The sequence below is a fragment of the Dasypus novemcinctus genome, chromosome 20 (genome assembly GCF_030445035.2).
Source record: "Dasypus novemcinctus isolate mDasNov1 chromosome 20, mDasNov1.1.hap2, whole genome shotgun sequence".
Classification (NCBI taxonomy): Eukaryota; Metazoa; Chordata; class Mammalia; order Cingulata; family Dasypodidae; genus Dasypus; species Dasypus novemcinctus.
Genome location: NC_080692.1, coordinates 45,084,642 through 45,111,784, shown reverse-complemented (window position 1 = coordinate 45,111,784; position 27,143 = coordinate 45,084,642). Strand labels below are relative to the sequence as shown.

Here is a 27,143-nt window from a genome sequence, read left to right as displayed (position 1 = left end):
GCCTTTTAATAATGCAAGCTATAGGGAACGGGAGTGGGTGGTGCATGCAGGGACATGGGGACAGCGGCAGGATCACGTGGTAGTCAGTGAAAGCTGCCCTCCCATATAGTACAACCCAAAGCAAATCCACTCTGCAAAAGAACTGTGTATTTGAGACATTTTAATTTCAAAGCCAGGCAGTTAGTGCTAAATAGGGAGGAAACAAAGATCAGTGAAAAAGGATGTCCCCGTACAAGAAGAGTGTCTAGTACAATCTTAGCAAACATGGTTAAAAACGTTGTCATTACTGTGGAGGTTGAGAAATTGAAAGTACACTTCTTTACCTTTTGGGTATCATTTATAATTTTGCCTCCCTTAAACATCCTTGAAATCAGTTAAAATCCTATGTTTTCTAGCCTAAGTTATATTCAGTGTTTCATTTGAGCCATTGATAATCTACTTGATAATCTACTTCTTTTCATCAATTTAAACCTGACCCGTACCGAAACTGCATGAATAGATCATTGAGAATTGAAACCATGGAAGACTACTCCAAACTTTAGAGCTGACTCTCTTTGCTTAAATAAATATATTGTGCTTACACATTTCTTCTTATTCTTAAAATAGGAAGAATTTTAGTGGTCTCTCTCCCTGAGATGCCCCAAAGTAAAAATTTGTTTTTACAATGTCAAACAAATACTAATGTGTTATTTAGGTTGGTGGAAAAAGAGTGTATATGCATATTTATTAGTGAGATTTTATCAGTGTGTTTTTCTCTAGAGGGTACCAAGCATTGTATTAATATTCTCAAGCATTACAAAATGAAGAGGGGGAAGAAACCAATACAGTAATTAAGCAATGTAGATGTAAGATTTGAAAAATAGTGGTAGAATTTTCTAAGCTAAGCACAGGCAAGTTCAAAACCCAAAATAATCAAAAGTTTCATTTGCTTAACAAACCGTATCAACATTATTTGTAGAACGATGGAAGTTTTAAGTAAAAAGGAAGCCCTGAAGCATCCAGTGCAACCCTGCCTGGACTCCTGTGGTGACAGGACCCACCTCTCCACCAGGTGGCTTAGGTCACAGTGCTCTTATTTACAAAGAATTGTAATCAGCTTCCCAGGATTTCAATTTGGGGTTCCTCTAAATGGCAATTATATCTGGTGGTGCTCCTTCAGTTGCGAGTGACAGAAAACACAACCCAAACTGGACTAAGCAAAGAGGAAAGGAATTCACTCACATTACAAAAGCAAGTTATACTGACTTCGGGTGTGGCTTAGTTAGCCGCCCAAGCAATAGCTCGTGGAGCTGGTATCTCTCTCACATTGTTCTTCTCCATGTTGGCTGCATTCTTCAAAAGACTGCCTCCTCCTGATATTCGATAGTACTCTCTCCTTGCCTCTGTTATGCATGATTCAACAAATATTAATTTATGCCCACCATATGCCAAGTTCAGTTCAAGGCAGTAGAATTACAGCTGTGAACAAAACAGTCTGTGCTCTTAAGATTTTGCAATCTAATGGGAAGACACAAACAATGAACAATTAAATAAATGATACATTTCTGCATTGGTAAGTTCTACGGAGGACTAGAACATGTGTAACAGGTGGGGAGTGCCTGGGGGCAGGGCAGGGGTCTTTTGGAGCTGGAGCGATAAGGAAGGTGCTCCCTGGACCCGAGTCACATAGGAGGGCACCTGCCAGGTATGGGGGAAGGATGCCAGGCAGGAGGACAGCAAGTGCAAAGGCGCTAGATGTGCATGAGCTTGAGGAGCTCAGTCCCAAAGGCAAGGCTGAGGAAACCGAAATGCGGTGGCCCTGAGGGCGAGGGATGCAGAATGAGGTTGGGGATGTACAAAAGACGAGACCATATACAAATTTTCCTGTGCACAAGGCTTGAATTATATTCCAAGTCCATTCATTCTTTAAAGGGAAATGCAGTGATCTGATACATATTTTCCATTTGTCACCTTAATGACCAAACCACTGTAGCTATATACACATGGTCTTCATTTGCTGGGGCATGAGGTCTTTGAGGCAAAGGAGATGATAGCTTTTTAAAGTATCTCTACAACACTTCCTTAGAAACACTGCAATTTGACTCCTACTGGCATATCCTGGAAATTGCTGTTGGAAAGACAAGGCAGTTTAAATTAACATATATCTAGTAATTGCCTCTGATATGTCAGCCAACACTCTAGGATCTGAGCATAGTGGTGAATGGTTTAGAACAATAGATGTCTTGCCATTATGGAGCAATGTATATATAGTGAGGGATACGGACTAATACGTGACAGTCACCTCCAGCTTAAGTGCAGCATGTTCGGCCAAGGAGGATAGATTTAACCCAGAATATTTCCTGTTTCATCTTCAGATTCACATATTTTATAGGGTTTTTTCCATTGGTAATATAAGAAAACACACTCGCACATACACACATGCAACCAATGTAACCATTCACCCCCTGCATGAAGCAAATTGTTGAATTTTAGGAGTGATATTTCAGTACTTAATACTAACACATGAGAATTCAATATAGTCACTTAAAATATAGTGAAATATAGTTAAATATAGTCACTTAAAAACTGCAATTGCTGTATCTTAATGCTCATAAAAGTTTGGAACTCCTGTTTTACTTAATGCCTTTTGAGCTGGTTACCAAATCACACAAGAAAACAGATCCTAATTTCTGATTAACCTGGTTTTGATTTTGTTTATGCTTTCTTAATTTTTTTTTACCCAAAACTTTATAACTCAGTTTAATTTCAACAAATCTGCCAAGTCCAACAGACTTTTAGCTATTAAGAAAAAAATCAGTGAAAAATGTGCTGTTCTCTTAAAACTGCAGCTGAGTAGTTTTTAAAATTATGATTAGTATCAATTTTACCATTGAGATAAGCTTTCAGCCTCCTAAATGGTATGTTTTTGACAGGATAGCTTTCTTTCAAAATCAATTTCTCCTCTCTCCCTCCTGTTCTCTATCCAGATATAGGCATTATTAAAGTCACACCTCATGCCATATAAGTATATACCACCCACTTTCCAAACAAAATAAAAAATCTTCTGTAAAGTTTCTGTAACATTTCTATAAGCATTGTGGTAAATTTCTGGGTAAAATATTCATTATATGGTTCATCTAAACATTTTAATGCACTTAAAGTCCATTTTATTTTACTGCTGAGAGTATATACATAAAATTCCACCAGTATATCTATTTTTTATTTATATTCTATAAAGCGAGAAATTCTTATTTGTACCTTTTGTACACATTCACTCTTGCACATACAATAAGAAAGTAGCATTAAATGCAAAAAGTTAACTGGCTTAGAGAGGTAAAGAAAATTTTAATCCAGAATGTGCCTCAAATTTTATGATGAGATTCTCTGTCATCATTCATAAAGTTTCTCATTGCTGCTAATAATCAACTGAAGAACATAGTCATTTTTTTAAGAAATATTTTTAAATTTTATATATAATATTTAATATTTATATTAAATGTATAATATTATAAATAATTATAATTAAAATATAATATATTAAATATTTAAATATTTTTAAATATTTAATACTAATTTAAAGAAATCGTATTTTTTTAAAGAAAGGCCAGAAATTATTTGATTTTATTAGTGTTCAATGTAAAAAAAAGTATCTTTAAAAGAGGTACAGTGAGTGAATTATAAATTGTGAATTGTTGTCCAGGGTATGCTTGATATGATCAAAAGAGTTTGTTAGCACATGTTCCTTATCTCAAGTATCCTAAAGTTTGAGAAAATGGGAGTCACAGTATAACCATTTGAAATAGAAAATAACTAATTTTTTCTTTCAACTGCAAATATATTTAAAATTTTGTCTCAGATTGCAATAAGAATTTTGGTCATTGCAAAATTCTTATATTATTTTCAAGAAATACACTATTAATGACTCAGAATATTAAATATTGTTAAGAAGAACCTGGATATCAGAGCCTTGCCTGGAAAGCAGCATTCCTAACAGAAATGCAAGTTTCTAAATATTGTGAATATCTAGGAGTTTGCCTAAACCGGAATGATTTACTTACATTTCCTAAAGTTCTTATGGTAAGAAGGTACCCTTTCCTAGTTCTGAACCTTCTTATAGATAATATAATTCACATTTTTCTTAGAATTACAGGCTTCCCTCAGGTGCTTTAGGACCATCAGTTGCAATATCCCAAAGCTTTGAGTTGAACTTACAACTATGGGCTTGGTGCCTTCATTGGATGACTTTTTTTTGGAACCCCACAATTAAAAATAAAAAATCCATTATGCTTTTGTTTTGCAAATGGGAAAGATGAACTCTCTATATTTAGAGAAAATAAAGACCAGAATTTTCATCTAACAGGTTTTACATTATCAAAATAATATGAAGAGAAATGAAATGCATACTCAAATAAATAAAAATTCATTTCCCCCTAAATTGTTTGTCAAAAGGCTAATAAACTGACATTTTCATAAAACCACCAATTTTTTAAAAACTGAGGTTCTATTATAATGCTTTGCAAGATCAATTATCAGTGTCAGAATTCTTATTCAGACTTTCATTTAAATTTGTCCTTTTAAGAACCATGGGAATTTTTTCTAGTTTATTATATAATTTGCATAGTTATGGTTTGTTGTGTAATTTTTATGACTTTTGGCAGTGTGGATATTTCATAAATAGGAGAAAAAGAAATTGAGACCAGAAATATATAGCATGAAATACTGCAAAAATTCTTCTTGTGATATTTCCAGTAGTACTTAAAATAATATTTTAAAAAATACTGTTGTGAAGTGTATGTATAAAAGCATTGTGACAGCAAGAGGAATGTCTTTAAATAGGTGCGGATTTGTGTTTTCTCAACTTCTTTGCGCAATTCTTTTGAGGATCAGAGTTTCATTTTAAGTCAGTGTGGGCTCAAAATTTAGGTCAACCATATATGAATACAGGGCAAGACAAGAATTTTGGGTCAAATGATGGAATTTTTAGTGCTATTTTTCATGCAATCATGCTGTCATGTATCTGAAAAATGGTGGTTCTGATCCAGTCTTAGTAAGAACCTCCGGGTAATTTTTGTTTGTTTTGTTTTTGCTTCCCTTTTTCTGTTAACTTTCTTCGTTGGGCTTTAATTCTGGTCTTTTATGCCTGGGACTATCATCTATGGACTTGCAACAAACGAAGGGAAAGAAAGAACAATTACATAAGATTGGCTATATTCAAAACACTTCCTTTACCCACTGATTTTTAACTGGCTCTCAGTAAATGTCTTCTAGATTAAATGTTTGTGATATAACAACTGGATTGCAATAATATGAATTGAACTCCTGGATATCACTACTTGTGAGACCATTTTCACTATATGTTTAATTTTGCAAAGTTAATTTAATAATGCAATATGATATAAGAGGATGTCTTTATAAAGCTTTTTTAAAAAATTCAGTACTGTGTTTTCAGCTATTGTCATGTGAATTTTTGAGCCTTTGGTGTAACTGTATGATCTTCTAGAATGACTGGGCATATAAACATAAAAGGTTGGTAATTTTATGAGACAACTATTTTTAAAATTTGAATTTTGTTTTAAAAAACAAGAACCACTTAAAGGTACAGTTAATAAAATGTTCCTTATCCTAACTGAGATATATTCTAGTAGGAACGAAGGAAGAAGAATATCTTTCTTTAGAAAAGACGTCTTATTAACCTGTTCCAAGCAATAGTCTTTATACTTTGTTTGAAACAAAGCTATATGTTTCTGCGCTGGTTACATAATTTTTAAAAATCTGGTAATGACTATATTATTTATAGATGATATTTCCAGAGTTCACTTTTAGAAGATGTTACAAAAGCATTTATTGAGTACCTACAATATGTCAGGCATTGTAGTAGAATAAAAAGAACCACTATTAATACACTATGTAGTATAATGGAAGAGAGACAAGTAAACCAACAATTTAAGTATTGTAAATGTGCTTGAAAGAATAACATGTAGATAAGGAAGAAAATTTCTAGCACAATTTGGAGATAAACAGGAAGCTATGGAAAAGCTCCCAGAAGACACAACAGTTGAGAAAGTCTTTAAGGGAAAATGGAAGATCCTGTGCAAAGGTATATAAGTAAGAAAGGGTAGATTGTTAGATTTCATCTGAGTTGTAAAGAAGGAAATAAGGTTGTACTGCATCTCTAGAACTTTTTGGGTTAACTTTAAAAAAGAATGAAAATGTAAAGATGAGATTACCAAGGGATGAACTCTAACCTTCTTAGCATGGCTATGTACCCTCTACTCCCTGTCCATGTCTCCAGCCTCATTTCACACTGCTGCTTTCTCCCCATTCCAGAAATTTTTGCTCCAAGTGAAATTACTTCCTCATGTGTCATGTTATTTTATCCCCTTTTGCCTATGTTTGTGCCACTCTACCTCCTTGGATTGATTTTGCCCTCTTCACTTTTCCATCTTGTCATCTTCTCAACTGCCAGCTCTATGTAGAATTGGCTATTCCCCCATATGAGACCCCACTGTATAGAGTCCACTTCTGTAGTATCAAAGCACCCTCACAACACTTTATTGTACTTGTCTCCACTTTTATGACTCTAAGTACCTTGAGGGTGAGGATGATATCTTAGTCATCCTTAGTACTATGCATAATACCTGGCATGTAATCATTGCTTTATTTCTGTTAAGAGAAAAACAAGCAAGCAAATAAACAGTAAGTAAACCATCCTGCTGTCTTTGGAAGTCACATATCTGCAAATATGTGACTGAGTTAGAGACCCAGTACGCAGAATCATCAAAGGTCAATGGCTTGTATCATTGGAGGATAATCTCGATGTGGCATGAACATAATGTGATTGCACTTAAGAAAAATGAAAGTAGGAAGACCATGTGTATGTAAGTTTTGTTATTGCTTATCCTTTCAGTCTAGGTGAGATTCCCTGGAGTTAGACCATTTGAGCATTCTGATCATTGAAGAGATATTTTCCATAGTGAAGCACGCATAAGTTACAAGTCCTTACTGTGGTCTGAATAAAGTACTCATGACTATACTTCTTTTTGTCTGTGATTATGAAATTGGCAAAAAGGGTACCAAAAAAAAAACCCCTCAGAATTGTCTGGTCATGTATAACTTATTTGATATTATGATTTCTATATTATACCACAAGTTTGTTTACTGTGAATGCATCTTTAAATAGTCTCCCTTATATATGCTGAAGAACCAAGTGTATGCGGAGATATATGTGTGTGTGTGTGTGTTTACACCCCATACTAACAGAATCAAGAATACAGGCACAAAAACAGCTCACAGACTAATTTTATTTGGAAATCTAACGGAATGAATGTAACATTCAGAATAAGGTCAAATCTAAGACAAATACCCTCACTCTTTTTCCTTAGTTCAGTCTAAAAAGTATGACCAAAACTCTTTAGTAATACTGTCATTACAGTTGCTCTATAAAATCTATTATGCCATCCAGACTGTGAAATGTTTTATTCTTTTAATGTTATGGGTTGGGAAAAATTAAACATGAGCCATTGCAGCTGAGTTTCACTACACATTAATTATTGTAATTGACTATTTCTTAAATGAATAACTGATAAATTAATCTTGCAATTCCTCATGCTTCATGACATGCTTAACTCAACACAGACACTTAAGAATCATTATGCTGTGAGAGCTTTAATACAAATTCAAGATCATTATAATCAAAATCAGATTCTTACCTGATGCCCTATTTTAAGCCTTTTTATCTTTAACTTAATTTTCTTTGGACTATACCTTGAATTTAATATTTTGGAATGATAGGCAGAATATAAAATGAAGCTAAGCTTCTCCAATCCATTAGGAAAAACATACTTTGTCTCCAGGGCAGAACATAAAGACTGCCCTTCCTGGCAATGTGTAAATAGTCATCACCCCTTGGAATCCTTTAAAGACACCAGTTCCCTCCTGGTCCATGCCATGAAGACAAAGGATGCCTTAATGACTCTATTGAGGTTATCATCAAAATAGAGGGGATTTGCAGGCATCAACTATAAATCACTATAAAATGGCCTGTGGGTAACCTTTGGCACAACTGGGTGGAAATAAACCAGGGATGGATTCATGGCCTTTGGTCAAGCCAGCAGGTGGGCTAAAGGTCTTTCCCATTCTTTCCTTCATTTCTTACAATATTAATTTTACTCTAAGTGACTAGAAAGAATGTGAATGTATATAAATTGATGTTTTTATGTTGAAACAAAAGAGGTCAATCCAAGTAATAATGTTAAGGATGTTTATGGTGCTTTCATGCAAGATTTACTCCTTTGCTATATACTTTAGATTTATGCATACAATTTGGAATTTACTTGTAGCTATTTTGTGAAAGTATTTCATGATTTGATGTCATAAAAATTTTGCAAGGGACCAATATCACCCTGATTGATCCCCTGACATTTGGGGATTTAAATTTCTTCCGATGATTTCAGTTGTTAGTCTGGTTTTTCAAAGAAACTACTGTTAACAATTCTTTTCCATGTTGGTATTTAGATGATTAAGTAGCAACTCTGCCAAGACATCTAGAGGTTCCACGTTTACTAAAGATAATATCATTGACAAATCTCTGAATATCTCCAACCTCAGTTTCTTTATCTGCAAACAGGTTAATGATACCTCATGGTCTAGATGTCAGGGAGCAAAATGAATGGTGTTAGAAAATCAGCATTAAAAATGAAGAGGCAACATGGTTAAAATGGCCAGTTTTATGTTTCATGTATGTTAACACAATAAATTTTTTAAAAGAAATATATGATCAAATTATTTTGAAACAATTTATAATATAAATTTTTATAAACATATATTGCATTATTAAATTAATTAAATTTAATTTAATTATCATTTATAAATTTATTAAAATTTTAGATAATTACTTACATAGTTAAATTATAAGAATTTAGGTAACTAAACTCAGTAACATTCTTTTATGGGTTTTATGATATTTAATTGACTTCCCCAAGTATTTATGTAGTGAATAGAGCATGGGACTATAAGCATTAATTTCTTCTTTGGAAACTAGCTTTGTCAATGATAAAAATTTATTACAAAATCAGAATTTCTTCTCAAGTAAGAAGTTTCCGGGAAAAATTGCACACTTCCTGAATTCAATTAGACATATACTCTAACTTTTCTTTTATTCACTATCTAATGGGTTAATTATGAGGGAAGGAGAGGTAAAAAAAAACACCCGTAAGTCATTCACAAATGGAAAGTAATTGTTTTTGATGAATAATTTAGGTCAAGGGTATTAATCTTTAACTTGTTTCAAAACTAAAAAGTATCCAATCCAAAATAACAAGTTTTGTGGAACAGTTTTCTAAAATGCCCTTGGTATATCATCTTTTCTTTTTAGACCCTTCAAAAAGTGATATGAGGATCCACAAAATAAGGAAATTATAACTTTATTAAAAGTTCTGAAAATTACATTTTGAATTAAACACCTAAGATCCTGAATCAAAACTCAGGTCCTAGACTAGTGACTCAATCATTTGATGAATTCAATCTAAATAATACAAAGTAAAACAAAAGTGTTGTTGGTTTTTTTAAAAAGAACGTCCTTCAGGATATTCTTTTAGATTAATCACAATGATATTTCCTTAATATTTGAAATTTTCTAGTAAATTACATTGCCTTAAACTGTTCTATCATTTAGTGTATGTGTGTTGCTTCTGCAACTCAAGTACAAATTCTTTCTCTCCCATGACCTATCATTCTGTTTTGAGAATTTTGCCTAAAAGCTGCTTATGGAACAAATTAAAGAATGAACCTACCATATGAAAAAAGGGGGTGGGAGCTGGCCAGATGGGAGAACTCTTCTATTTCTGTATTCAGAAAAGAAAATAGCTAATATATCTTTTAACCCAAAGGATGATATCCAGACTTGGTTAAAGGAGGTAGGGGTGGAAATAGTTAATTTTGCCATTTTTTAGGCTTTACCTTTACTTATCTTTGGACTTTCTAGCCTTTGTTTTCAATGACTGCCCCTTTTTCCATTTTCTGCAATGAATGGAATGAAAAAAGTTGTAGTTTGGATGTACTAGCCCAGTAAAATTTCAAGTTAAATTAAATGGCAGCTAATGAGTTGCTAATGAGTTTGCAGACAATGGCTTTGTTAGCTGGCATCCCAGGGTAGAAAGTAATGACCCTAGAGACATCTCCCTCAACCCTAAGAAAGCAAGAAGAAACGGGAGTAAAGATCTGAAGGGTGGAAAAACTATGAAATTCAGTTGGCAAGAAGAGTTCATTAGAAAAGATTCATATGGTGGAGGGATACATTTTGGTAATGCATATGGTCATAGTTTGTTGTTCAACAGTCAAAATGCCATTTGCTTAGTATGATGTGTGCATTGTATGAAGAAATAAGAATTTTTAAAACACCTTAAGAAAAAACTTAGAATTTATGGAGAGTTAGCCAGTCACTAATCTCTCTCCTCAACTATCTAATTAATACTGAGTGTTTAAAATTTGGTATTTTAACAGGTTTTTTTCCTACTCTAAAGCCTATTTTCAAGAAGGTTGCAATGTAAGGGGTCAGAGTATTCAGATAATCAGTAGAGATACCTTTAAATAGTAAAGTTCACTTAAACCATTTGAAATCTGGTTACTTTGCCATCAGTGATTAAGGAAAACAACGAATGCTTACTGCACTGGCATACTGTGGTATCGTCATTTACTGCAACATGCTGTCTTACTCTTTCTGAATCTTGGCTTTGCATCTCCTTCACCACCAAATCCATTACACATGATACATACAGTTCCATCCTTCCTCAAGGCGAGTTGGTCCTTACTCCCATCTCCCAAAAACACACCCGTTAACTGTCTTTAGGCATTGAAGGGTCATAGTGAGTTCACCAGACCTGAGAACTTGCGCCTGTTAGGGCACATTGGAAATGAGGTATCTAATTTAATTGAGTTAGTATTATTTCTCTTTCCCATTCTCCTGGGTTGTTGAACTAAATATGATCTATCTGCTTATAACCAGGCCCAACTTTTCCTCGGATCTAGAAAAACACAAAACCCAAAGATATTTTCTGAAAAGGAATTCTTTAGTCTTCCGAGGACCTTCCTGGGTGACTTTATTTGATCTTGATTCAAAGTCATCAACTCATTTGCTTAACATTTTCAGCTGTGTCTGTGTGTGTTTGCTGAATATGAGGCTCTTTGTGGCTCTGTGGGATATTGTTACTTTTCCTTTATGTGACTCCTGTGGGACATCACATCTACCACTCATTTGATTTGATGCTGTTTATATTGTTCTGCTCTCCTTTCATATTAATTCCTTCTGTAGATTCATATAGAGATGTTGGTGTGCTCACTTTGTACAGTCAAGTAGAGGTGCCTTTTGCAGCATAAATATGGTAGAATTTGATCAGTGTGGCTGCTGTTTCCTTAGAGTTTATTTAAATGTATTAGTTTTGTAAAGCTGTACTGCTTTGTAAGATCCTGTTTCAACTTTTTGTGAGTCTGTTCCTTTATTTGACAATTTTGTAGTTCTTAATTAATTTTTTTCACATATCTTCTGGAGGAACTAACAGGAAATTAACAGTTTTAACAGTGACAAATGCTTTTCAATTATGCGTTTGAGGAGCAACCAATCAAATCGTACCAAGGAAATGTACATTCTTTTTGTACATGGAGTTACTGACTCTTTAATTTCTCTAAATCATTTTTAAAAGCTTTTGGAGATTTACATTTAGAAGTTAATAAGAGGATCTGGTGTGATTATTAACATCAATTCTTACTGCTCTGTGCTTCCTTTTAGCCTCTTGATAGAACTGTTAATCATTTTATAAGGTAATAGCAATCATCCAGATGTAATGAATACCGTAGGACAAATAACCCTTATGATTAGAAATTAGAAGTTGTCTGGGACCAGAGGTCAAGCACCATATGTTTTATACTGCCTCATTGTTGTAACTGTTCTCATCACAATATTATTGTTGACACTTGTATTCCTCCCTTTCTTTCTCTTCTCAAATACTGTTAGAAAATTTACTCTGCAGAATTCCCATGAGTTGGTTTTCATCTGGTATAATGGACTACATGTCTTCTTATGTGACACTCTTCTAAGTAAATACATAGGATCTGCATTTACATCAGATATTAATATTATGAGAACATTTTGGAAACAAAGAGTAGAGGTCATATTGAGGGTCATTCTGAAATGAGAGTCTCAAAAGCTAAATTAGAGATATTAAAGGAAAGGGAGAGGAAATATAAAAAGAAGGAAAGAAAAGGTGAAAAGAAATGGCATCTGGCTATACACAGTATTGTAAGTAAACCTGAGGGAGATCATGAAATGTATTTACATATTTTGATTGAAGAATGAGAAACAAGTATTTTCCCAGGGGCCAAAATGATTTCTTGGTTAAAAAAAAAAATGTGCTGGAGCCATTTATTGACAACACCTCCTTCATAGAGGATGGATTCATTATCACTGTCTAAAAAATTTTAAAAGTACCCTGAAACTTAGTCACTTAAAATAGTAAACATTCATTTCCCATGTATGTGGGAGTCACTGAGCTGGGTGGATCTGGCTCAGGTCTCTCATGAGTTTGCAGTTAAGTTTTTTGTGACTGAGGTTGCAGTCAATTGAAATCTTAATTGGTGCTGGTATATCCACTTCCAAGGTGGCTCACTCACATGCCTGACAAATTAGTGATGGTTGTTGGCAGGAGGCCTCAGTTCTTTGCCAAAAGACATCTATACAGGGCTGTTTGAGCATCTTCATGGTGTGGCAGCAGGCTTCACCCTGAGCATTAACTGATTCTCAACTGTGGGTGATTCTCCGCCCACTCACTCCCCAACGATTTTTTATAATGTGTGGAGACAATTTTGGTTGGGACAGCTTGGGGACATGGTATTGCTGGCATCTAATGGGTAAAAAAGTCAGGTTTGCTGCTAAATGTCCTAAAATGCACAGGGGAGGCACCTACAGCAAAGAATTATCTGGTACAAAATGTCAACAGTGCGGAGACGGAGCAGCCCTGCCCTAGAGCGAGTGAACCAAGGAAGAGCAAGATAGAAGGTGCAGTGTTTTCTGTGAGCTAGCATCAGAAGTCAAACTGTCATTTCTGCAATATCCTTTTGATTATATAAATCAGCCATCTTTTTATGGAAGGGTATTCCACAAGGGGCTAAATACCAGGAGGCAGGAATCACTGGGGCCATCTTGGAAACGTGCTGTCACAGAAGCACTCTGTACATAGAAAGAATATCATGATTTGGTATTATTTCACAGCAGGTTTTTTAATTTATGAAAGTACATGAAGTATAAATGATATTCCAGATGCTGCACTTGTTATTCTTTCTTCTAATTGCATTAAAATATATGTGTGTATGTTTATATAAATAATTTACAGTATTGGGGCATTTTAAACAACAAACAAAACAATGAATACCATTCAATACCTTTTTTTAAAATTTTATTTTCTTTCTTAATTATCTTTTTTTAAAGTTAATAGATCACACAAAACCCATTCAATACTTTTAAATTAATTAGGGGCCAACAATTTAATTGTAAAAGCAATGTGTAATTACCACATTGAAGCAAATGCCCTCAACTACATTACTAGCATCCATTTTTAAAAGAAGCAGGCATACATTAAGTAAAAGTGTAAAATGGCAAAATAAGGGAGCTGAATGAGAAGCTGGAACATATTACCATCAGCTAAATAACTTAAGACTTGCATTTAAATGGCAATCAAGTCTAATGGTAGCATTAACACAGCAAAAGCACACCTATCAAAGAATTCCTGGAGCCCTTTCTGCCTGGTTAACAAGGCATCTTGCAATTTGTAAGCCCAAAAGTAAGCATCTGTTCATGAAAGGAGTTTTAGAATTCTATACTCTGTAAGAGGATAGGCTTAATTTTTAGGAAGCAGAAATCTACTAATTAAATATGGAGTTGGAGCAGCACCTCAGAAGAACCTCAACTCTCCAGGAGTTCAGAAAATAATTTTAAGCTTTTTAAAGGTATTTTTGTCTTCGACTGATTCTTGAACATAAATGGAAGCCTTTTCTCTAAGTTCCTCATGAAGGAAAGATAGATGCACCACAACGTTTTTGGAGATCCTCCTCATATTTCTGTTTTATTTTTTTCTTTAGTAAGCCTCTACTTAAATGTGGAAAAGAAATGCTTGTTTGAGGAAGAGATGTGGAAGAGGGATCCCACAGGGAACTACAGGGTAGAAGAAGAAAGCAAAGGAATGAATGTGAGCACAAGTTAGAAAGGAGAGGCACTGCAGCAGTGTCTTTTGGCAATTCAACCTGTCATTTAACTTCCCAACTTGATTTAACATGGTTATTTCATCAGAGATGATAATACCAGCAGCATGATTAATTTTGCAACATGTTTTACAAGTGCCTTTACTCTTCCCCATATGCTCTTATTGCTACTTACTTCCACATGAGTATTTATGATAAATATGGGGGCAATTACAGTTTTCAAATTGTACAGAGGAAGTAGCCTACAAGTATTTAGATAGATGATAAATTTGGATTTAGATACATCTGTCCATAGAAACATACAATTAAATCACTGTAAAATTAAATTAAAGAGTCAAAGTGTTTTTATAAATGACATATGTCAAATGCATAGACAAACTGTCCTCAGGGAATTCATTCTAAGTAAAATAAACTCAATTCCACGTACCTAGGATTTAAATAAAAAGTAAATCCACTTCTTTTCTCTTTTAATGCAGGCCATGCAAAAACAAAGCCTCAAATTCACATGCCTAGATGTCAGTTGATTTATATTTTCTCTAATGCCTGGCATAAATAGCCATGAATAGTTGAAAAACCTTTTAAAAATAATGAATGGATAGATGGATGATTGAATAAATTTATAGGTTCTTATCTCTTTCCATTAAAGTGCTATAAATTTGTTCACTACCAAATAAAAATTTGATTTTCAAATAACTACTTTAGGTGGTAAATATTTAAGGAAGTGAGAATCTGAGTTTAAGACAACTGTGATATGGCAAGAACTAGACCATCTAAATAATGAGAATGAATAAAGATGTAAACAAAAGTGAACTTTTTCTTTCAAGAGTGTAATTATTTGCACATCCTCAGTGGTACATCTTGTGGTTCAAGGACCCTATGTGGGTAATTTCCGGGTTAGGAAGGACAAGGATACAAATAGGAAGAAATGAGTAGACTTCTATAGGATACTGGTGGCCCTATTTTCTAGCTATTACAATTCCTGAGCAAAAAAGTGAATGAAGGCTAAGGAGTGGAGTGAGAGAAATAGATATGCAGGATTCCAAATAATGCTTTTTTCCTCCTGATAAATTATATTTGATTTCTAAAAATAATTTGATCTTTGCACATTATGAAAGTATGAATATTATGCAATTTTGTTTGTAACGTGTTTTCTAAAATAACCTTATTTGAAAACCATCTAAATGAAATATCTTTTAACTATATATAGTTATGTTATACTGTTGGGTAAGTTTATGTGGAATAATTCTTGACTCCATGATAACAACTGGTATTTCTTCAGTGCATCTAAGGTTATGTATTTCTTTGAAATTCTTTTCTTTACTCATATTATTTATCTGTGTGGAGGGTTGCCATTGGATGGGACATACATTAATTACAGCCTCATCAGCATTTCTACTGCCATGAGCACAGGCTGGTCTTAAATGACATGTTTGCTTTCAGATAAGTCAAAATTAGCTATAGGTAAATGCAAAGTACCTGAATTTATGTAAGTATGTTTTCCATTCCATTCCAGACAACTAAGCTTAGCCATTGCTTTATTTGGAGAAGTTATAATCATGACTGAATTCCTAAAACTTTTACCTGGATGTTGAAAATAATATTCTCTTGCACATTATTATCTGAATTATTATCTGCTCTGTCATATTGTACATGAACCTTTGGGATTTTTCTCATTAAATAACTTGTTAGTTTTACCAAAGGAAATTTTCAATGCTATATGGTGTAGAGAACAGAGAAACAAAAAAGCATCCACCAAATAAGTCAACAATTTGTGCCTTAACTTTTTAACTACTGTATAAAATAAATAATGTATGTATTTATTTTATGGCACCTGGTATATTGACTTTTCTTTTGTGTAATTTATTACATGATAGAATTATATAGTTATATCTGAATTTCAGAAATTACATTCCATAAACCTCTTTATAAATTTAAGATTAAACTTGTCATTTAAAGGGAAAGAACATTGTATGTTTTGTCAAAAACCTCAATTTCCTTTATGAAGTTATTAGCACTTCCTTAAGAGTCTTAAGGGTTAAATTTGAAATATTTATAATGCACTTTATAAATGTAATAATAGCCTTCTACTAGTGAAAATATGCTTATGTTAGCTTACATGCGTACTTAATCCTAAATGCTTACCTTATATTTATCATACACAAGTTTGGGGTTCCTTAACAGATAGAACAAAGATCCTTCTTAACTGTCTTTTTGCATATAAATGCAATCATTATAAAATATACTATTTTCAAAATTTTCTGTTGCCATCATGTCATTTAACAATTGGACAATTAATGGAAAAGAAATTGCTTTCCCCACTGCCTGTTACTATACTTGATAGAAATGCTATCATACTTTCTTGACCTTTAAAATTACTGACATTTTTTATATCCAATTTAGTTATTTACAATTTTTAATGTATGTTTTATTTGTTAGAATAGGGGAGAGTCATACTAAGCTTTTAAACAGATTTCCTCTAAGTAATATATTTCAAATAAAAACCAAAATTTCCTACCTTCAGCCTTTATTGTTTATATTCATAATTATTAGAATGAATGTCATAAGTAGTTCACATGCATTTTATAGTTAGAGGCTTTTTAATTTTTATCTAGGCAATTGAAAAATACTAGAAAATGGGAAAGGACTATTATTTTTATATTCTTCATGAGTAACGGGCATTTGGTACAGTAGCATAGTAGTAAATTATTAAAACAACCAAATTGTGGAATAATATATAATGGGTTAAAATTATTTATGTAGTTTCTGGTCTAAGGATCAAACATATGAGTTCTTATTAATAAACCATTAGCTTTGGTCACACAATGAAACACAATGAAAGGGCGTTTTGAAGGACATTTGTATCAAATTTGAAACTGTCAGCCTCTGTTTCGTCCTTGGGGTCGTGCACTTTTTGGTTTTCAGACAGCTGTGCTGCCTTGAGTGGAAAAGAATATGAAGAGTTTCAGTGGGCCTCTTGCTCTAAGTGCTAGCAATAGTCATCTTTCAGCATGTGCATGTTAGAACTCTTCGTGCTTCAAGCTAAGATGAGTGACCTGAACCCCATCAGCACCCAAGGCAACCTGGTCCTCACCAAGGCCAGTGTTCCCCCTACACACACACTCACACTCTTGTTTCCACTGTGCACATAGATCACCTCGGTTCCAATTCTGAGAATATATTTCTTCCTTTTTTCTTCTGCACAGTTAAATGAAACCACTACCTTTAATTTTTCCAAACTATCCCCAAAACTTAACTGTTGTGATACTGCCAAAGGAAGTTGAAGGGCTGTCATGACAGGGGCCAGTTATTTCATACTGAGGGTAGAAAACAGGCACATCATCTTGTAGGGGGAAAACCGCCTGCATAATAAATAGTCAATCAAGCCCCTATGTCGCAGTCCGGATATTTAGGCAGAAATGACAGGGAGAAGATCTGGATTCTGTTTCATATTGACCCACTAATCTCAGTAGCATTTGGTTCAGTATGCATAGGCATGTTTTCCTTTATTGTTATTAGCATATGGTATCTATCCCAATCAGATTTCAAAGATTGAAGTAATATTACTCATGTTTTAAAGTTACCTCTTTATACTGAGGAAATGTTTAGAGAATTTGGAAATCTAATACATAAAATATTTTTAATAGATTCCCTTTATATTATATAGGGCATTAGCTTTCAAACTGTAGCATGCATCAGAATCACCTGGGGCTGCTGGTTAAAACACAGGTTACTGGGACCCACCCTGAGATTTTCTAGTATCCAGAATCTGCATTTCTGTGGGGCTAGTCCACAGAGCACACTACAAGAACCACTGCTCCATACCAGATTATGAATAAAGGACACAATGCTCAAGACTTTCGCCTGCTGGGGCATCGTACATAGGATTATAACTGACAGCTCAACTAAATGTCTCAAATTAATGATCTAGAGATAATTTTGTCCCTGTAGATTTAAAAATGCTAAAGAAAACGTTGCTAGGTTATGTATGTAGGCAGTTGCTAAAGTATCTTATTTCACCTCCTACCAAGGTACTGTGAACCTATATAAATAAGGTATAACAGGCATTCATTTATTATACATCCAACATGATCCCAATTTGCCAATTTGAATTATTTCAAAGACTGTGTCATAACTGTTCTTTTCTCTGAAACAAACAAAACAGACTTGAAAAAGTATATACTAAAGAGTAACTTTTCCTAGTATATTCATGGGTTTCCCAAGTATAGATAACCAGAGAATCTAAAATTCCGCTATTGAAATATGGGATGAAAATTAAGCCACTCTGCCTCAATTTACCTCTAGTATAAGAATTGCCCCATTTTTTACTACCTCTATTTCAATTGATAATAATAAACCACTTTAAAATATAAACTTGAAATAGATGTCTTATTATATCATTTTACCTTTGTTGTAAAGTAAGCTATTTCAACCATTTTTGGTAAATAAGCATATTAAATCTTTATATGTTTTAATTAATGTAAGTCATCCCATTTGATTAAAATGGTTCCACTTTTTAAAAGTTAACCTGTTTATTTATATATAGTTTATGCTCTCAACTCTCAGAGATAAAATAGCTAAGTAGGATCTAAATTATGATTCTACAGTCATGTTATATAAAATTGGTTACAGTGTAACAATGAAGTACAAACAAGTGGCACAAGATTCCAATTATATAACACATAAAAGGAATAAAATAACTTTCTCAGTTTCCAATGAAAGAAAAATGATACAGGAACAATATCCATTTCTTTTATGATGTGATAGAAATTTCAATGATAATTATATCCATAAATTTTAGGTATGAAATTGCATGGTGGTTAATATAGAATAGTATAAAATCAAATGTAAGCTATGTTTTGCCTGCCCTCAACAATAAAACAACTGGAAATCACCAAACATTCTGAACTGATCACATACAGTTCTTCCTGCCATGCTGCAGTATGCTATAAGTAACAAGGCATTTGGAATACTTATTCCTATCTATTGTAAGGTAGTTTGCTTGAATATCATCATCTCTAAATCCCATCCAATTCCAGAACAGAGGTGGAAATCTTACTTGAAAGTCTGTAAATCTGGAAAATACAGACAAATCTGGATTTTAAAAATATGATGTTGTTAAGTGTTTAGAAAAAGCACCTGCATAATAGTACATATTAGTGTAATGATAATTATGTTTACTTTCAATTTTAGATCAACTCCAAAAGTGTTTCTATGTAACCTAGGAAGAAAGATTATAACCTAGGAAGAAAGTTAGGGAGCTTTCCTTTTTTATACCAAATCTGAGAGCAGTTCAGATCAGAGGTACACTGCCATGTACTAGACATGGATGTTCCAGGGAATCTGTAAGCAACAGGGGACAGAGCTACTTGAGGATAACCCTGTGCTTTGGAAGTTAAGAAATCTCTCTATGCCCGTATTTTATATGAACTATGTAATCTTTCTCGATAAAAATGAATAGCATAAAGAATAGTTTCATAAGAGTGTTACTTACAGGTTACACCAGTTACGTGCTTTCTGCATAGATTAGTGCTCATGTACTTTCTCATATACAAAAGGTGTTTCGTAACGTGTTTGAAAGTGACATTAAGTTGGCAGCAAACCAAACACTGAAATGTTCAGATTGAATGTTAAGATCACAGATTGGTGGCTAATGTGGTCAGAAATGTCAGGCTGTATACCTGTATTTTTATAGGCGTGTTTGCTCAGCCTTCCTTATCACAGCTCATGTTCTAATGATCATTGCAGGATGAAGTGGCACAGCCACTGAACCTCTCAGCCAAACCCAAGACCTCTGATGGCAAATCACCCACATCACCCACCTCTCCCCATATGCCAGCTCTGAGAATAAACAGTGGGGCAGGCCCCCTCAAAGCCTCTGTCCCAGCAGCATTAGCTAGTCCTTCAGCCAGAGTTAGCACAATAGGTAAGTTCTGTTTCTTTTGTTCTTGCTGATTTTCTTTGATGGCAATTGAATGAATCATCTTTACATGGCAAATCACGCATATCCTGTGCATGGCTTGGGTTTCATGAGATTTCCAATTTGATGATCCTCATAGGTCTGTTCTTAAAATTGTAAAGGCTGTTTCAAACTGAAGTGCAAGTTATAATGTCCCCCTGAAAATCTAATTATACTGGTTGTGTTTATCTGTGTAACTGATGTCCATAAGTATATTAAAAAAGAGAGAGGTCTAAATGACAAATCACAGTGATTGATGACTCCAGAATGTTGTTGTTAGGTAACTTGCCTTTTCCATCACTGACATTTATTTCCTTTTTTTGTGATGTGTGCAGAGTGTACATAATGATGAAATACATTCTGCCTGGACCAGCAAGCAGCCCTCAGAATGTAAAGATCCATTCTGTTCCATTCTGCTTGGGATTTGAATTCATCAAAGTATTACAAAGAGTAGTTGGCTTCAATTGTTATTTCAGTACAGTAAACAAGAGCAAAATGTTTCTATATGCTGATGTATAAAAAATTTAGTGATATTTATTTCAGTTACTAAAATACACTGTAGAATGTCTTAATCTCAACAGACACTTACTGATTTGTTTGTAATAGGCATACAATTAGGCGGAGGCTGGGACAGACCAGCCCTCAAAGAGCTACAGTACAAGTCAGCTATAGAAAGAGCTATTCTAGAACACAGGTAGAATTCTACAGTCACAGAGAAGAGACTTCTGTTTGGGAGGGATCAAGGAAGGCCAAGGTGAAGAGACCCTAATTCCAATTGAGCCTTGAAGAGGAGATACATACCTAGGCACTCTAAACTGTAAGAAAAAAAATTGTATAGTGAAATCAGCCTATTTTGGGGAAATGTGCTGATTTGGTTAAATTGTAGAATGGTTGTGTGGTAGAATGTAAGGGGAGCCACAGATGAAAGGGACAAGTGGACCTCCATTTTAGAGAGCCTTGACTGTCATCCGGAGGAATTTTGACTTTATTTTCAGGCAATATAATCAGAATTTTAAGATGAGTATTGGCAGCAGGGACCATTACTTTAGTGCAGGGCAAAAGTGAGTTCCATGAGATCATAATAAGCAATGAGAAAAAGAAAAAGAATAGGTTGAGTGAGATTATCAAAGAAAAACTGACATAATTTATCCTTAATAGAATGTAAAGTGTAAAAGACAGGTTGGAGACAAGGAAGCCTAGGATTTTGAGCTTATCAAAAGAATTGGGTCTCCATTAACTGGGACAGATCGGGGGGGAGAGGTTTGGGCCAAGAGATAAATATACTACTTGAATATGTGTTCAAATCTAATTACAAAAAACACTGAGGTAGAGATGTTCAGAAGGAAATTCTAAGTTTGACATGGAAAGGGGGTGCTAGAATTATAGATATGGAGATTAGTCGTTAATGAAACTTTTAAAGCAATGAGAGCAATTAACTTTACCAAAACAGACTGTGTCTTATAAGAAGTGGGATAAAGAATCATAGCTATTGCCTATTTTATAGTTATTTATTGATGCATAACATATTAACCCAAAAGTCAGCAATGTAAATAAACAAATATTTATTATCTCATAGTTTCTAAGGGTCAGGAATCTGGGAGTCGAGCCTGGTTGGTTCTGGCTTAGGGTATCCCATTGGCTGCAGACAAGATGTTGGAAGGATTGAAGTCATCGTCTGGCTTTACAGAATTGGAAGATCTGTTTCCGCAATGATTCATGTACATGGCTATGGGCTGGAGACCTCAGTTCCTTCTTATGTGGGGCCTCTCTATAAGGCTGCTCTTAGATCATGGCAGCTAAACTTTCCAAGGTTGAGTGGTCCAGATAAGTGAGCAAAGAGAAAGCCACAGTGCCTCTTATGACCTGGTCTCCAAGCCACGCACAGCCAGTCCTGCTTTATTTATTATAAGAGAGTCACTAATTCCATCTCAACTGAAAGAGGAATTAGGTTCTAGCTTTTGAAGGGAGGAGTATCAACAAATCTGTGGACATATTTTAAATAACCATACTTTTTTTTTAGGTGGAAAACAGAGGGAAGAGCACGTAATGATTGAGTGTCTTAGAAGAAGAAAAGATGCTAGTTTAGGAAGAGTTGTGTCCTATTGGGCTAGGAGGTTTCAAGAAGGAGGGATGATTTAAGTGTGTGATATTTTGCAGGAAACTTCAAGAACACTATGAATGAGAAAAATCTTAGGCTGGAGCCCTTAGATAGGTAGGCTTTGACAGAGAAGTTTTAGTGGAATTGTTGGCACAGGTTTCAATTTCAAAGATCTTAGAGAATGTGCAGAAAGAGAGTGCAGTTGATAATCTAGACCAGTCTTTTTGGAAGTTGAAATGTGATTAAATTTTGAGAAGTCATAGTAAAGACAGATTATAGAATAGGATGGAGATATATATATATAGAATAGAAAAACAAGTTGGAAAGATGTATAGATATGAAAAAGTACAAAGATGGTAATGGAGCAAGAAGAAAAGATGATGAAACAGCCTTGGAAAGGAGAAAAGTCTCTTTCTTCTAAGACTGAAGAAAATGAGGGGAAAAAAGATAAAGTTGCAGAGAAATTAGTTTGGATAGAAAGAAAACTAAAGTAGTGTACCTCAAATGCTTCTATCTCCACAAAGCAGGAAACAAGATTATTAGCTAAGATTACATCAGTCTGGGGCAGCAGGCAGCAGTGAGAAGAAACAGTGAAAACTGAGATTTTGAGAAGTTTGAAAAAGATTTTGGATACATGTGTATTTTTTCTTCATTATGTATCATTCTGTTATGGTCTAACTCTTGATTATTCTACTCAGTATCCTAAATGGACACCAGGATAAGATTTGCTTTCATATCATAAGTATAGACAAGGGAAAATATTTTATTTAGCAACAATGATTCACATCCATATCATACATGAAGATTTGATAAATATCGCAATGTTGGTATATGAGCTACTTTTTAATGTTATTAGAATTATAATACTTGACTGACAGGATAACTAATATTTGCATTTTTATCATATGGATTTCTTTTTACTTTATTATTCCTGGGGATTTAGTAGGATTAAAAAGTGTTTTAGAAAGGCAAGAATGTATTTAATGACATTTACCATGTGACCTATTCCACTATTATTATTTCCTGAAAAGGCTTTTCACCACATACATATCCCTCATAGTTTTCAAGGATTTGAAGCCACTACAATTTACTTTTCTCTTTTCAACAAATGCAGATGTTGAAAGCTGGGACTGTAATGAGTAATAATGTAGTTGGATAAAAGCTGTGAGGATTAATGGTGTTGCAAAGGTCAGCCCTGAAAGAAGAATTGATGTGTTATGCCATTAATAAACCACAAAAAAACTGTAATCCAAAAGATAACACTTTTAAGTTATCGCTAATGACGTGGGGCTCTTTGCTATATATCTATTAGCTACAAATGTAGAAAGTGACTTTTTTGAGGTTGGTGACCAATATTGCAGTATATTCTATAAGAATGCTTTTGATATGGTACACAAATGATAGGGAGCTCCAAAGAAATGGAATCTTAAAAAGCATGAATAGTTCAGAAGAATGATGGTTAATTTTAGAATCCTTTGACCAGATGTTTGCTTTCCCTATATTGGCCTCTTCCACCTATATTATACATATGTACAACACTTTGAACTTTTTATCAAAGCATTTTTTCATCTAATTTCTTGCTGTAGCTTTTTTAGAATTATGAACCCTCAACCAGATAAAACAGATTTCCATAGTCTCTAGTCAAAACTTGTTTTACCAATAAGTCCTACAGAGGCTAAGTGGCTACCAAGGGATTCCTACATAAGTTCCTATCAGAGTGTGGATCAAATTATGATTCATGTTTATTATCGCCCTTTTAATTTTAAGGAAGCAAATGTACATGAAGACCTAGGAACTTGCCAAACTCATAGTACAGGCTGGGGCCTACAACCATAGTTTCTTGGTTGGTATCCTTTCCTTCTTGGTTACCTGTTGGGAGCCTGCCTGCCTTAAATGCTCTTTGTAGTCCTTTTTTTATCCATTTACTTATCATTCCAACCATGGGTATTAAATACTTTCTCTAAGCTATATATTTTGCTAAACCTAGAGGACAAATAGATGCAAGTCTTAAACTGAGGCTTTAAGGTGCCTAGCATGATTGTTGTAACTTACTCTTTTTAATATATTATTCTTACCATTCACTTGGCAGAGGCATTAATACATGAAAAGTAAAACTACCTGAGCACATGGAGCTGATGCACAATGACCCAGTAAGATGGAGGAAAATATTTTCAAGTTCATTAATTTGATACTTTTATTTCTACAACTTGATAATTGAAAGTATTATAAAATGAAGGATCATATTACCTTGAAGTTTCATTATTTTATGTTTCTAATGAGAAAATCTTCTGTGAGGGAGGCAAGAATATTGTAATAATTTAATAGAAACCCCTTGTATTATTGGGGCATTAGGGATTTCAACTGACATCTGGCAATTAACATTTGCGTAGAACTTTACAGTTTACAAATTGCTTTTGCATTTATTATCTAGTCAATTCTCGTGAGCATCCAGAGATGAAAAAATGGCTGTATATCAGGGTGCCAAAAATTTGATGATGATAAATGACCTCAAAAATAGAAGGGAAATTAATATTTGTTGAAAATCATTTGAAATAGATACACCCTTACATTTACTTATAGCTGAAAAGTCCAATTAGAATAAATATATAGTAAATAAGGAATTGTTTTGGCCAGATAGCAGATAGATAGTTGCTTATGAATTTTAATAAATTTGCATCATGTGGTATAGGCTTTTCATTGATGAGACACCTATAATAAAGGAATTTGAGATTATAAAGGTAGATACTTTGAATTTAGAAAGATGCATTTATTCCTTCCACAGATGTAGCCATGGGCCAAAGGAATAAAAGATTGAAAGAAAAAACCCCTTACCCTCAAGTAGTTCACAGACTGGTGTGAAAGACAAACTTAGAAAAATGTACTATGTGACAGTTAAGGCATTTACAAGGTTTGAAAGGAGCATATAAATGGGAAGTACTCACCTTGCCAAGGAGCTTGTCTGGAGTAGGTCAGGGAAGTCCTCACGGAAGGGGGAACTTTTGAATAAATTCCCCAACCCCCAGAGAGACAGAGTACTCAGTGACAGGGACCAGCTGGGGGGCAGGAGGAGGCCTGCCTTTGGAACAGACCCTTGCAGCTTAAGCGAAGGACTCCTGAGAAAATGCCAGAAGGTGCAGAGCTGATACCACAAAGAGAATTTTAATCTATGTTAAAGTGTTTGGAGTTTATCCCAGAATGGTTTTTTGAGGGGAACACTAAAGAGTTCCTTGTTTAAATATATTTGGGAAAGGCTGCATACTATTGTTTCTTTCTTGAAGATTCACAGTGCACCTTAACATATTAAAGATTCTGAGAATGCATGCAGTGATGAAAGGTGTTTAACTCTGTTTAACATTTCCCACACTTATTTGAACATGGAATTATTTTTCTCACAGAATATTACAGGCTATCATTTTATGATATTATCCTTTAATTACTAGGGTACCAAAGGTTGTTTTTAATCAGGGAACATGATATAATACAAATATCTTTTTTTTGAGTATTCTGGAATGTTTTCTCTGGAAGCAGATGAGGAGATGGATCTGAGCTAAAAGATAGGAAAGCCAGTCAGGAGGTTATGGCAGTAGCCCAAGTGAGATATGAAGGAGCTTTAAGAAAGCAAGGGCCATGGGATGCGGGAGAAGTAAATTTGAGAGCTGAGGAGGACGCATATCTATGAGGACATGGTGCCTTTTGTGTGCTTGAGGTAAAAGGAGAAGGAGATACCTTAGATAACTCTCAAGAGACTGGATGGGCATGTGGAAACGGTATGAAATGTTAAAAGCAGAACAGACTGAAGAAGTGGGAAGATGATGAATTCTGTGCTACATTTCAGGTACATTCAAGTAGAGAAGCTGGGTAAATAGATACATGTATCAGTAAATAAAAAAGGCTTTGAAGTAGGTGATGGATACTTTCCCTTTAGGACTTGGGACCACCTCTAGAGTCTTAGGACCACCGTTTAGGCCAAGGATGGTTTCCTGATTCTTCTTTTTTCTTCCTTTCAATAGCTTTTTTTTAATCAACTTTAGTAGCAACCATTACTCACTCTGTCTCTTTAGATTTTTCCCCCTCTACAATTGGACTAAGAAGTTGGAGCCTTCTTTTCTGCCCCTGAAAAATATATAAAAGGAACATACTTCTTATTTTAAGAATGTTGCTAGTAATAATGACAATGAAGAAACATATAGAGGTACAAAAATAACAAATGTAGTTTAACAAGCTTACAGAACCTCACACATTCCTTGCAGTAATGATTCCTAACCTGTATATCCCAAATCTCTTTTGAGGTGGCTGGCCTCTACCCTCATTTTCCTTCTAAGATTGAGGCTTGCTAAAACTTGCCGATCGCATTCCCTCCCATCTGATCCTGCCTTTAGATATCCTTACCTGACCTTGAAACAAGACACATAAAATGGATTTTGGCCATTTTTTTTCATGTCTTTGGAACTCTACTGGGATGACTCCCATGTCACTGAACCTCAGTGCCACCCTCATGGATTTTATCACAATGGCCAAAGCCATGTAGCAAGAATGCAGAGGGTGAGCATATAGGGAAAATGAAAGAGGGAAGAAAAGAAAGGAAGTGATATATTTCACTGCTTCCAGAGGTCCCAGGGACTACATACACCTTCACATGCGTTATCTCATTTAATTCTTTCATTAACCTTATACTCATTTTATTTATAGTTGAGGAAAATTGAGACTTAAAGAGATTGTTATAATTTGTCAAACATCACACTGTCCAAGTAGTGGAAGCCCAGAACCCTCTGAATTCAGTGCCCATACCATTTAATGATTCCATTTTGCAAATTAATAGAAAGTTATTGCAGAACTTTCATGGGCCATTCTTATTATCCTAGG

The 27,143-nt window shown here is 34.5% G+C and overlaps 1 protein-coding gene across 7 annotated transcripts in view; it reads left to right on the top strand.

Annotated features, from left to right (window-relative positions):
- SOX5 (SRY-box transcription factor 5) overlaps positions 1–27,143 on the top strand; it is a 474,102-nt gene that overhangs the window by 411,209 nt on the left and 35,750 nt on the right. For all 7 annotated transcript variants that reach the window (XM_058282906.2, XM_058282908.1, XM_058282904.1 and 4 more), the window contains one exon: positions 19,972–20,149. In XM_058282906.2, coding sequence (XP_058138889.1) covers positions 19,972–20,149 — 178 coding nt within the window. The remainder of the gene's footprint in view (positions 1–19,971; positions 20,150–27,143) is intronic.